The sequence below is a fragment of the Cervus elaphus genome, chromosome 32 (assembly GCF_910594005.1).
Source record: "Cervus elaphus chromosome 32, mCerEla1.1, whole genome shotgun sequence".
Taxonomy (NCBI): domain Eukaryota; kingdom Metazoa; phylum Chordata; class Mammalia; order Artiodactyla; family Cervidae; genus Cervus; species Cervus elaphus.
Window position 1 is genome coordinate 10,700,977 of NC_057846.1, and position 12,530 is coordinate 10,713,506.

The window sequence follows — 12,530 nt, forward strand, 5'->3', positions numbered from 1 at the left end:
TGTTTTTACTTAATAAGAGCAACATGAAGATCTGAACGTTCTTAAAAATTTAGTTAAATGTCTTGGAAGGATAACAGATCCTATTATGTTTTGGTTTTGTGAATAAAAATGATGTTTCTGTGCCTATTACCATGGAAGCAAGCCCAAGATGTGTTTGTGATCACGATCACCTCATTGTGTTCAGATCTCCAGGGATGCCTTCGATCCATGAAATAGATGCTATTTTCATGGGAACACTGCGTTCTCTTGTTTATCTTCTAGTTTATGGTTCATGTTGAGCCAGCTTAGAATAGGAGTCAAGTCAGCAGGGTTAAAAAGCAAAACGCAGGATGACTTGATTTTTAAAGTATTACACGCAAGAAAAAACCCAGACCAAGTCCACTGCTGCACTTGAGCCCTCGGTGATCCCAGGAACTTCCCACCTGCCCCTGCAAGTTGGGCACACAGACCTCACTGTCCGTCAGAAGACGGTGTGTCACTTTGCAGAGAACACCTTTTCTTTCATTCTGAATTTAGGGTTGTCCAGCTGCTCAGCTCTGGCCTTACAACTGGCAGTACTGCCAAGTCTTTAAATAGGACCAAGACCACTGAGTGGCCCCCAGATAGACCCCGGAACCCGAGAAGTTGCCATGGAGATGGGCCCCTTGACCCATCCCTATCCAATGGGCCTCTTTCTCTATCGGTTTCAATTACACACACGGTCGCACGCTGGAGAAGAAAGCCTAAGGTCAGAGAAGGAAAACACGATCATTGCTGATAAGGTAGTAAAATATCTCCTCTTGGGACAGAGGAGAGCAGAGTGACCCTGACTGTTGATGCTGAGGGAATGCTGGCCTCTCAGGGAGAAAGAGTTAACCTGTGTGTCCTCAGCGGGTCCCTGTCATGCATGGTGGTGACGGCGGGCCTCTGACTGCAGGTTTCCAGGCGGGGAGACTCCAGTTTGGGGGGCGGGCATGGTCTCGGCCCAGGTGTCCCAGGGACGGGCGCTTTGCAGAGCTGCCTCCCATTTAATAGTCTTGGTTCTGTGTCAGATGTGCTACTTTTTTAAGCGTTTATTAATTTTTAAAATTATGGTACTCTCACACAGCACAGTTCACCCATTTTAAGTGCACGGTGAACAGATGGTGGGGGGCCAGGGTGTGCCGGGTGCTGAGACTGGAGTCGGGGGCTGTGCTGACCTGGGGTCCTCTGCACACAGACGCGGTCAGCACTGTGGGCCTGGATATTCACCTGGTTTAGTGTGGGAACCTCTGTGGTTTCCCCAACTGTGGAGTGGGTCTAATTTTTAGCTCTGAGCTGTGAAAGGTGAGTGGGGGAGTAAATGGCCTTTAAAAGGCTTTCTCGGTTAGAACTAAAGTCTGCTAATTCCGTAAGTGTGGGCAGACAGAACTCAGGTCAGGGCCCTCTGGGACTTTTCCCAGCTCCGGGACAGAGCGTGATGCTGTCCAGCGCTTACAGAGACGCTGAAAATGGTCCAGGTATTCGTCCCACGGCAGCAGTGATGAGGGGTTCATCCAGGTTCACCCTGAAGAGAGGGCTGGTCCTGTGGGACAGATGGTGAGCTGCCCACATGCACAGATTCTGCCCTTTGACCCCAGCACCAGGCTGAGCGCTGGGGTTCCTCTGGTGGGTCTGGGCAGCTGGGAGCCTCCCGTCCATGACACACTCGCTGGCTGGCTGCCTCGGTCGTGCCGGAGTTTTCACAGAACAGCTGCAGCGCCCTCACCGCTGTCTCTCCTGACGCTCCCACGCTTCTCATCCCAAGTTATTTTGAGAAGCTGAGTTAGAAACCCTGCTCCCTGATGTTCACGTGACTGTTTTGCTGTTTGAATGACTCTTCTGAAGTTCAGCACTGCAGGCTGTGCTGCGGTTGAGTGGTGGGGACAGCGTGGGCCTCCCTGCCCGGCAACCACAGCTGTGGGCGGAGGGCCCTGCAGGGCCGGGCTGGGCGGCGCCTCCGCCCCACGCCCTGCCTGTCCTTGGCGGGGTGCCACGTGAGGCCTTGAGTTTTCCCCCAGGTGTGGAGCCTTGCAAGCTGGAGGCCCTCGGTTAGCTTAAGTTCAGGAACTTATTTTGCAAAATTCTGTGCCCACTGCATCTTAGTTTAACTCTGCTCCATGCTATCTCAGGAGGCGGGTTTATGAGGAAATAAATTTCCCTTATGGCAAAAATAAGGTGACACTGGATTCTTCATTTAGGATTCTCATAATCTCAGTTCAGTTTCCACAAGTGGCCCCTAGACCACCCTCAGTTTGCAAGAATTTGTGCCAGGTGGGCACCGTGGCAGGCGTTGAGGGGCTGTGTCCACAGCGCGGATGCCTGGGGGGCCTTTGGGGCAGAGGGTGAGCTGTCAGACCCTCAGAGACGTGTACACAAGATGGGGAAGGCATCGCCACCAGGCAGCCGGCCTGTCCCAAGGACAGGTTCCTGAAACCCTCAGCAGGCGGGAGCAGTCATGTGCAAATTCTGATGCATGTCATTGTGGGAAAATCACTCCCACTGATTTCTATGTAGTTACTTAATGCTCACGATTGGCAGCTCACAGGCATGGCTGGGCCTCTGTTCCAAGGGGAGATGCATGCTCGGGGCTGGGCGCGGCCGCGGCTCTGGGCAGAGGGGCTGTGTGGCGGCACCGGCAGCCACTTGCAGCACCTCCCTGTCTGGGAACAGGCACAGACCAGGGAGACCTGTGGTGGATCAGGGTGACGTGCCCATCAGGAGCCGGGGACGCCCTCGCTGTCTCTGCTGGTGTCTGTCTGTGGCCTCTTTGTTGCCTGGTTCCCCCCCGCCTGGAGATCCCTGGTCCTGGATGCCCCCAGCACCCGCTATGTGGTGGGTGCCTGGGGTGAGGAGGGGCCCTCAGGCACAGAGCTGCAGCTGGCCACATCCGCCGGGCCGTGGTCCACGCCCCTGGGGGTCTCTGGACACAGTCACTGTGTCCTTGGCCGCATGGACTCCACTTGGCTTTCCAACCCTGAGATTTCAAGCCTGTCGCAGAATTTACAAAATTCTGGGTGAGCTAGACTCCGTTCTCGAGTCTCCTTCCTCAAGCCCTGGCGGGAGCACACTGAGATTTGTGTGCTTTAATTTTTTAGTATTCTTTGGCTGCACCGAGTCTTAGCTGTCACACTTGGGATCTTCCATTGCAGCATGCGGGATCTAGCTCCCTGACCAGGCATGGAACCAGGGCCCCCTGCCTTCAGAGCCACTGGAGCACCAGGGCAGTCCTCAGCGTGCGCCTTTTGTCACCTGTGTTGCAGACCGAGGCTACATGGGGCCGGGGCAGCTGTATCAAGACCTGCAAAACTTGCTGCATGACCTCAGCGTCATCGGTCATATCACTCAGCTGGTTGGAAACCTCAAAGGAAACTATCAGGTGACAGCCGAATCTTGGGTTTAAATCCTCTTTTAGTTTCTAAACCACCATCAGTATGTCTCCCACCACCCAGAAGGGAGGACTGGAGTTTCTTCAAGCCTTGATCTGACTGTGTCTCCTATTTCAGAGAAGCTGAAGCCTTCCAGTGTCACTGTCTTCGCCTTTAGGCTGACTCGAGCCTCAGTTCCCTTAGAAACGTCCTGGCGCCGTGTGGCCCTCCTCCCGCAGGAGCCTTTTTCCTGACGTGATCAGTGTCTCTGGTGTCCCTGGATCTTTGATGTCATGGCATCTCTCTCTTCCTCTCCCTCGGTCCGGTGCTGGCCTACTCACACCTCTCCATGTGCTTGTGTGTCTCCTAGAACCTGAACCCGTCGGTGGCCCAGGACTGGATGTCCGGCTTGCAGAGGCTGATTCTGAAGAAGGAAGAAGAGATCCGGGCTGCTGACTGCTGCCGGGTGCAGTTGCAGCTCCCGGGGAAGCAGGACAAGTCAGTGGGCCTCAGCGGGGGGGGTAGCGAGCTTGGTCCTCTGTCCCAACCTGCCCGTCCTCGCGGTTCGGGGACCGAATCCTACAGGCAGGCCCCGGGACTGGATTTCACGCATTGGAGCCCACCTGTGGAGTGAACGGCCTTCCCTTCTCCCTGCAGGTCCGGCCGGCCGACTTTCTTCACCGCCGTGTTCAACACCTTCACTCCCGCCATCAAGGAGTCCTGGATCAACAGCCTGCAGATGGCCAAGCTCGCCCTGGGTAAGCGGGGTTGAGGTCAGCTGATGAAAGCAGGGGCGGCATATGTTCCTCTGCTAGGATGGGTGCACGCCCGGGGGGGGTCAGACTGCGGCTGGGAAGGAAGCTTGAGGAGGGGTTCGTCCTCACCTATTTTGGCTCTCCCCGGCGGCTGCAGAGGAGGAGAACCACCTGGGCTGGTTTTGCGTGGAGGACGACGGGAACCAGATCAGGAAGGAGAGACACCCGCTGCTCCTGGGACACATGCCCGTGACAGTGGCCAAGCAGCAGGAGTTCAAGGTGGGCCAGGCAGCCTAGGCGTGGCCTCCGGGCTGGCGCGCATAGAGATCCTGCAGGACCAGGGTGCTTCAGGCCAGATCCTGCTGGTCTCGGCCTCTGCCCCGCCCTCCTCACAGGCCCCTCGCCCGGCGGCTGGGCTCCCTTGTGGGTCGTAGCTGGGGGCCCTCTGCCGGCCTGGGGAGTGGGCCCACCCCGTCTCCAGGTGGCCTCACACTCGCGTGCCTGTGCTGTGCGCTCAGGCACTGTGACCAGTGACTGCTGTGACCACTGAGACATGTGGTGTATCTCTCTTTAAGAGACATGTTACTGTTTCCCATGTGGTCTCTGGCCGACACTCAGACCTGGAGCTCCCTCGGTTTATGGGGACCCCTCCAGTGGCAGAACCCGCTCCCTAGGAGAGGCAAGGGCCTGTTGATGTGGCCTCCCCCATGGGGATGCAGCCCCCGGGCACACAGGTGTTTGCATCTAAAAACCAAATTTCTGCAACTCGTACATCCATCTTTTCCTCTCTTAGTCTTTGTCATTTCCGTGGCTTCCGTCAGACACTGTTATCTGTTAAAAGACTTGCCTTCCAGCCTCCTCTGAGTCCCATTTTAAATTTGGGTCTTTGATTTTATTCCCCTTTAGATTGAATGTGCTGTTTATAATCCTGAGCCATACCTGAATAATGAGAATCAGTCAGACTCGTTTTCCGTGGCTCATGGTTTCCTGTGGGTAAGATGCCTTTGTTTGTCTTTAATGCAGGTTCGTGAAGAATCCATATCCACAGTTAATGAGAAAATGACAGACAGGGCTGTCCCATAGATTGCTGTTAGGCGTCAGTGTGCTATAGACATGAAAGTCCCAGATGGGAAAAGGACAATCCTAGAGTGAAATGCTTTTCTCTCTTCTTTTTCAAATAAAACTTCTGCAGGTTAATTTCAATCCAAAGACAACTAATTTAAATAATAGAAGTATTTAAATGTTTTTTTTTTTTCAACTGGGGCATTTCTCACCCCTTTTTTCCTCTTTTTGTATCCTTGTTTTCTTAGGTAAGGCTTGGTTTAAGATTGATTCTAGTCCGTATTTCCAGACTTTGAATTACATATCGATGGGCCTCTGCCATCGTGTGGTGCTAGGTGTTCGGGTTTTAAAGGATATAAATGTGACTTTTACAAGAGCAAAACTGTTCTGTCCTCATTTAAGTAAAGGAAAACGCTACCTGATTGAACACAGAGGGTCGCAGAGGGGGCATACGTGGGAGGTCATCCAACGCTGTTGGGAGCTGGTTCCCACTCCAGAGCCGGGTCTCGCTGCGGCCGTGGGGGTCAGCTGTGCAGGCCCCGTGGGAGCCCCCCGCTCACGTCTCCCACCGCCCCCTAGATCGGGAGCTGTACCAGTCAGATGGGCCAGATCGCCATCGTCTCCTTCCACAACTCCAGCCCCAAGGTCATCGAGTGCTTCAACGTGGAGTCCCGCGTGCTGTGCATGGCGTACGTGCCCGCCGAGGACAGGCCCCGCGAGCCTGAGGGCGGGGGCCGGGCGCTGGGCGTGCCCGCCGTCTGCCTGGGGACGGAGGAGGGCAGGTGAGCGCGCCCCTGGCCCTGGGCGTTGCCGCGACCCTCCGTGGCAACTCTCTGGGGTCTGTGTGGTGAGGGTGGAGCAGGCTGGGAGTCGACTCTGAAGGAGCCCATGCGTGGGACATTCCTGGGGAACCCCAGGGGGCGGCGGCACCTTACAGGGAGTTCTAGTCCTGCTGCCCTTTGCTGCAGACGCACTTCCTGCTGATTCATGCTTCTAAGTGCACATCGCTCTTAGACTTCAGAATGAGACAGAGATGTGCTCTGTGTTAACCTCACACTGAGCATCATTCAGAGTTTAAAGGGAAGTTGCGTTGACTTTCCTCGTGTGAAGTCCCTAGATCTGTAGGAAGAACTAGGCTTAAAAAAGAACCCAGAACTTCTCTTTTAGAAGAGAAGAGAGATCAGAGGGTCAGCAGCCTTTTCAGTGCAGCCAGGTGTTTGCAGAAGGAGCGGGAGGTGGGGAAGGGCGGGCTGGGGTGGACAAGGTTCTGCTCAGTGCTCGCGCCCTTCCATGTGAGCGCGCGCCCACCGGGTGATGTGTCTCTCAGCATCTCCATCTACAAAAGCAGCCAAGGCTGCAAGAAGGTTCGGCTGCAGCACTTCTTCACCCCAGATAAGTCCACGGTCATGAGCCTGGCCTGCACATCCCAGAGCCTATACGCTGGCCTGGTCAACGGCGCTGTGGCCGTCTACGCCAGAGCAGACGGTGAGTGTCCCGGGGTGCGCTTGTGAGCGGAGGTGTCACTGCTGCGTCTCGAGGGGAGGGTGTTCACTCTGGGCCGAGCGGCAGTCCCATCAGTACCAGCCACCCTCCATCCTGAGGCTCCCGTGACTCAGTCAGTCCTGAAGGGAGGATGTGGGTAGAGGCCAGCCCAGAGCCAGCTGTTGGCTTAGGGTGAGGGTGAGGGTTAGGGTTAGGCTGCCCGGCACAGCGCCAGCTGTTGGGTGAGGGTTAGGGTTAGGCCGTCCAGCACAGCACCTCCTGTTGCACATGCTTCACTGCGTCTCAGAGCAGAAGCCTGTGGTCCCGGGCTAGGGTTGGTTAAGGCCTGCGCTGAACTCCTGCAGAGAATGAGGGTTAGGGTTAGGGTTAGGCCGCCCGGCACAGCACCTCCTGTTGCACATGCTTCACTGCGTCCCAGAGCAGAAGCCCGCGGTCCCGGGCTGGACTGGTTAAGACCTGCGCTGAACTCCTGCAGAGAACGAGGGGCGCGGCAGGATCCAGGGCCCCTCGGGGAGGGTTCACACTGCAGAGGACCCATTGTTTCGCTCCTGCTTGGTGTGATTCCTGTTTAAATACACGTTTATTTAGAATCATGAGTGTTTATCATGGGATTCTCTCTGCTTCTCTTCTTTGCCACCTTTGTTCAGCATCACTCACTCAAGTTGTTTTTTTCTGCTGCTCCAGTAGAGTTTAAATTTCATGGGAACTATCGACTATTTGAAAGTTTGAAATGACTATGATACATCTGGTCTAACAAGCCTTCCAGCTTGATTTGGGGTGTCTATGTCCGTTTCTTCCAGTGTTATGAATTTTTTCAGGCTTTATTTTTGTTTACTGGGTGAATTTAAACCACCCCCCTCCCCGCAAAGTTTACTGAGATATGACTAACATATAACATTATGTAAGTTTGAGGTACACCGTTTCTTGACTTGTTACATATACATGTTACAAAGTGGTCACCACCACCTGCTAGCTCTCACCACTATCACATCAGGTACTAGCAATTGCTTTTTTTGTTCTGAGAACATTTAAGGTCCATTCTCTTAACAAGTTTCAAGTATGTTGTTAACTGTAACCATAATGCTGTGCATTAGATCCTCAGAACTTTTCATCTTATAACTGGAGCCTGTGCCCTTTGGCCATCATCTCCCTGTCTCCCCCACCCCCAGCCCCTGGCAACCACCCCTCTTCTCTGTTTCTACGAGTTTGGCTTTTTTAGATTCCACATATACAGTGGAATCTGTATATGTGTTTCCTTTTCCATACAGTGTTTCCTTTTCTCTGACACATTTCACTTAGCATCCAGTCCTCCTGGTCCATCCATGCGCTCACAAATGGCAAGATTTCATTCTTTCTTGTGGCTGAGTAATATTCCATTGTGCCTACACATATCGCATTTTCTGTATCTGTTCATCCATCGGCAACTTAGGTTGCTTCTGTGTCTTGGCTGTTGTAAATAATGCTGCAGTGAACATTGAAGGGTGTGTATCATTTCAAAGTAGTGTTTCTGTTCTGTGTGGACTGATACATGCCCAGCAGTGGCGTTGCTGGAGCGTATGGTAGTTCTTTTCAGTTTTCTGAGGAACCTCCGTACTCTTCTCCACCGTGGCTGCACCAGCGTACAGTCCCAGCAGCAGTGCACAAGGGTTGTCTTTTCTCTGCATCCGCACCAGTACTTGTTATTTCTTGTCTTTTTGGTGATGGCCATTCTGACCGGTGTGACTGTGGGTTTGGCTTATATTTCCCTGATGATGAGTGATGCTGAGCATCTTTTTATGTACCCATTGGCCATCTATGTGTCTTTGAAGAAATGTCAGTTTGAGAAACTGAATTTGAATGAAATTGAAAGAAATATTTTCTTCTAAGATGGAGCCTGGAATTCCGAGCCTCAGACGGTGATTAAGTTAGGCGTCCTCCCAGTTCGAAGTCTGCTCTTGATGGAAGACACGCTGTGGGCGGCGTCTGGCGGCCAAGTCTCCATCGTCAGTGTGGAGACTCTCGCTGTGGAGGTGAGTCGTTTTAAGTGGCCACGCCGTGTGGGAAAGACGCCGAGCACCAGTGCACTGACTTCCCAGGCGTGGCTGAGGAGCACCCCTCGCCTGCAGAAAGCTCAGGCAGCGTCTTGCCTGCGGCCCCTGCGCTAAAGGGAAAGCCTTCCTCCTTTGGCGTGGGAAGAAGGATTAACTCAAGGATCCCACAGCCCTTTTCCAGCCACACCCGTGGGATAATTATGCATCATGTACCTGCTAATTAGTATTAATGTTACTTTAAAAAATGTGTTCAGTAGGAACATAGTGGGAAGTCTTCAAGGACACATGGAGGCTTAGTGCTTGATTGAAGAGGTGTTTCATGTCAATGCGGTAAACGCATTTATTCAGTAGAGATGACAGGTGTTGGAGAAATCAGAGCTGGGTCTCAGACCTCGATTCTTTACCCTGGAGACGTTGTGGACGGAGGGACGTTAGAGCCCAAACAAAGCCACAGACTTACAAGGTGCAGACAGTGGGGTGTGCTGGCCATTGGACCACAAGTCGCTCCTCCGTATATTTCTGACGTGACCTCCCCCGAGCCCCCAGGACAGAGCCTCCTCAAGTGGCAAAGGGTCAGCGCTCCGCAGGAGAGGGGACGGGGCTGACGGCAAGAGCAGAGGCAGGAGACAGACCTGGCTTTGCCCGGTATTTCCTGTTTTTTCCTTGGCTGGGCCGCACGGCTTGCAGGATTGTGGTTCCGCTACCAGGGATTGAAGCCAGGGCTGCAGCAGTGAAGGCGCTGGGTCCCAACCACTGGACCTCCAGGGGAGTCCTTGCCCAGCGTCTGTGTAGCAACTTGTTTCTGCTTCTGCGCATCTGCTCCTTCTTACTTCTTGTACCTCAGGGTAGTAAGACACCCTCAGTGGAGCATGAAGAAGTAAGTCATTGACCACACACCTGCGCAGGGGACTCATCAGCGAGCGCGGTGACCGCTTGCTGGAACCACGTTTCCCCGCCGTGCACCGCAGCAGCATCACCTCTGAGCTCGTTAGAGTCAGAGTCCACATCCCAGCTAAGCCCCACACTGCACGGCGGTCGTATTTCGCTTTCTCTTCACGCAGAAGGAGTAGTGAGATAACAACCTTTCATTGGAAGAGGGGTCCCGGCCTCCAGGGTCTAGTGCCTGCTGGCCTGAGGTGGAGCTGGTGTGATAATAGGAGTAACGCATGCAGTAAATGTAATGCGCATGTGTCATTCCAAACTATTACCCCCTCCACCCGTGGAAAAATTGTCTTCCATGAAATCACTCCCGGTGCCAACAATGCTGGGGACCGCTGCTTTAGGACATTTCTCCAAAACCAGTGCATTAGTTTTGTCATAAGTTCATACCAAAGCCAGAATGATGGTTTCTGTAGCCACCACCAGGGCAATTCCATGCTAACACAACAGTATGACCTTATAATCATCAGAGTATGTTCCATCCACAAGTCCCAGACAGTGTGTATGCTGTAAACCTTGGATACTCAGAAACAGTATGTTTAGATTTAAGTAAGAGCCTCCTTTCTGTGCAATTTTAGTACCAAGATGAGTAGATGTATTTATATAGACAGAAGCGAAGTCTACTCTATTATTAAAATATGTGATTTGTCCCGTGGTTCCGTCGTGCAGGGAGACCACAGTGGGCCATTGGTGTAGCTCTAGAGATCTGAATCACGGTGGTCTCCACCCTCTTTGGTTGGGGGGCTGCTGCTGGGAGTGGTGCCGTGGCAGTAGGACCCATGAGGGTCACGAGGCTACACTCTTTCTGGGTTGGGTCAAGCAGGTGGTGAGGTAGGGCATACATTCGGAAGGAAAGGGTGTCTGAGGTTCCGCGGCAGGTGAGTGTCCTTGCAGTGACCTCTGCTCAGCGGTGGTTGGGCCGGTTCCGGGTTGGGGGGTGGGGCTGCAGGGCCAGCTCAGTGTCATGGCGCTGCCCTGGGCGGGCCACGTGCCCAGCACTGCGGGAACAGAATTCCCCGCCTGCCCGCCATCGGGTCAGGGAGAGCAGACGGGGAACCATGACGCCCAGTGTGCGAAATGGAGCTGCGTCACCTGGATTTGGGGGTCAGGCTTCTTCCTCCTTCCCAACTACGAGAGCCTCCTTTCTGGGACTCATTTCATGCCTTTTGGGAAAACGTCGCGCTTTGGGAACATGGCTGCAGCTCGGAAGGTAGCCTGCTGTTTGGGAGCAGGCGGAATGTTCCGGGCTCTGTGGGTGCTTTCCACATAGCTTTGTGTCTTGGGGCCACGGTTTACTTCAGTCTCAGTTTCTTGCTGGAGCTGTTTACCTTAAGGCCTGTTCTTCCTTCCTTTTGATTTTCTGCACTGTGCAGTGCTCCTGACTGCAGACAGAGAGGAAGGAGAAAAAGCTTTCTTTATACCCCTGATGTTGAAGAGGAAAATAGGAAGACTGAAACAGATAAGTTATTAAGGTAGCGGAGTGTTTCCTGAGTTGATGCCTCTTTTCCGAGTTAAATTTCTCTCATTCTGTAGAAAGACGGAATGCAGGGCACACTGGGGACAGGCCTGAGCCCATGGGTGGGCCGGTTCTGAGACACCCAGTAAGGGTTGGGACTCTGCCCCTCCAGAGGCGTTTGGAGTCTGGAGCCTCACGATTTCATGGTGGACAGGGACTCAGGTGCCCTGCTGCCCAAAGTTCCCATTTTCAAACAGAAGACCAAGCTTCTGAGACAGCGGGAGGCAGGCCAAGCATCCTGAGTTAAGCTCTCACTCGCATCGTCCGTCCCGCAGCGGAGCAGGGTCCTGCACTCCCCACATGCAGGTGCCATGCAGAGCGGGCACACGGGGAGAACTCACGGGCCAACGCTGGCCACCAGCCCTGGGGGCGTGTCCGGGTGAGGACGGCTGTGGCTCTGCCGGGCCCCACGTCCTGCCTCCGAGATGCCAGCTGTCAGGCATCGCACGAGGCAGGGGTCCTCTGAGCGGGAACCTGGCCCCGCGGGTCACAGACCTCCAAAGCGGCCCTGTCTGGGGGAGGGGGCGGGCTTCCCCAGAAGGAAGGACGCACAGCGTCCCAGGGCAGGGCTGACGTGTGTCAGGACGTGAGCAGGCGGTTCTGGGCCCTTTTGGCCCAGAAACAGGCTGAGTGCGGGCGTGGGGACGCGAGGGGCACAGGCTGGGCTGGGGCGTGGAGGCCTCACCGGGGTTCGTGGGCTGTCAGCCTCTGGCCTGTCAAGGGCTTGGGGGGCATGGCCCCCGCCCCGGCCCGCCTGGGCAGAGCTGGTGAGGCGGAGGCCGCGGCCATGAGGCGGTGCACTCGGCTCTGTTTCTGGAACGGGCTGCCCCGTGACCCTGAGCCCTGTGCTGTGCTCCGGAGGCGGCGGGCAGGCGGGGATTTAAACACAGACCAGATGTGAAGAAATCTGTCTTCTCAGAGGATTTTCTGAGAGGCGTTGAGGGGAGGGGGGTGAGGTTGGTTGCGGGAGATGCACTGAGAACGTTACCGCAGAGTGCGGCCCTAGGACCCCGCAGACCGGCCTCCGGGCTCCCTGCAGAAGCCTCGGCGATGACGATGACGCTGAGACAGTCGGCCACCAGAGGGCAGCGGGCACGGAGCTCCCTCAGGCTCCGGGAGCACGGAGACGGCCCCGCGGCGCCCTGTTCCTCTCCAGGGCGGCCCCGCTCTCCTGCCCGGGGTCTCCCTTGGAGGTGACCGGACAAGGGAGGTCAGTCTCCGCACGTGGGCTGCGGGCCAGCCGGCCGCCCTCTCGGCAGTGCGCGGGGCAGTGGGGTGTGACCCGGGGCTCCCGCTTCCTCCAGCCCCGTCTGGGCTTCCCAAGGGGTCTGTGCCGGTACACAGAAGAGAGGATGGAAAC

The 12,530-nt window shown here is 55.0% G+C and overlaps 1 protein-coding gene across 4 annotated transcripts in view; it reads left to right on the forward strand.

Annotated features, from left to right (window-relative positions):
• The window catches only part of ARHGEF10 (Rho guanine nucleotide exchange factor 10), a 59,090-nt gene that overhangs the window by 37,858 nt on the left and 8,702 nt on the right, over window positions 1–12,530 (forward strand). For all 4 annotated transcript variants that reach the window (XM_043893418.1, XM_043893421.1, XM_043893419.1 and 1 more), the window contains 8 exons: window positions 3,261–3,376; window positions 3,736–3,863; window positions 4,023–4,123; window positions 4,278–4,399; window positions 5,027–5,113; window positions 5,762–5,964; window positions 6,510–6,667; window positions 8,552–8,694. In XM_043893418.1, the coding sequence (XP_043749353.1) occupies window positions 3,261–3,376; window positions 3,736–3,863; window positions 4,023–4,123; window positions 4,278–4,399; window positions 5,027–5,113; window positions 5,762–5,964; window positions 6,510–6,667; window positions 8,552–8,694 (1,058 nt within the window). The remainder of the gene's footprint in view (window positions 1–3,260; window positions 3,377–3,735; window positions 3,864–4,022; window positions 4,124–4,277; window positions 4,400–5,026; window positions 5,114–5,761; window positions 5,965–6,509; window positions 6,668–8,551; window positions 8,695–12,530) is intronic.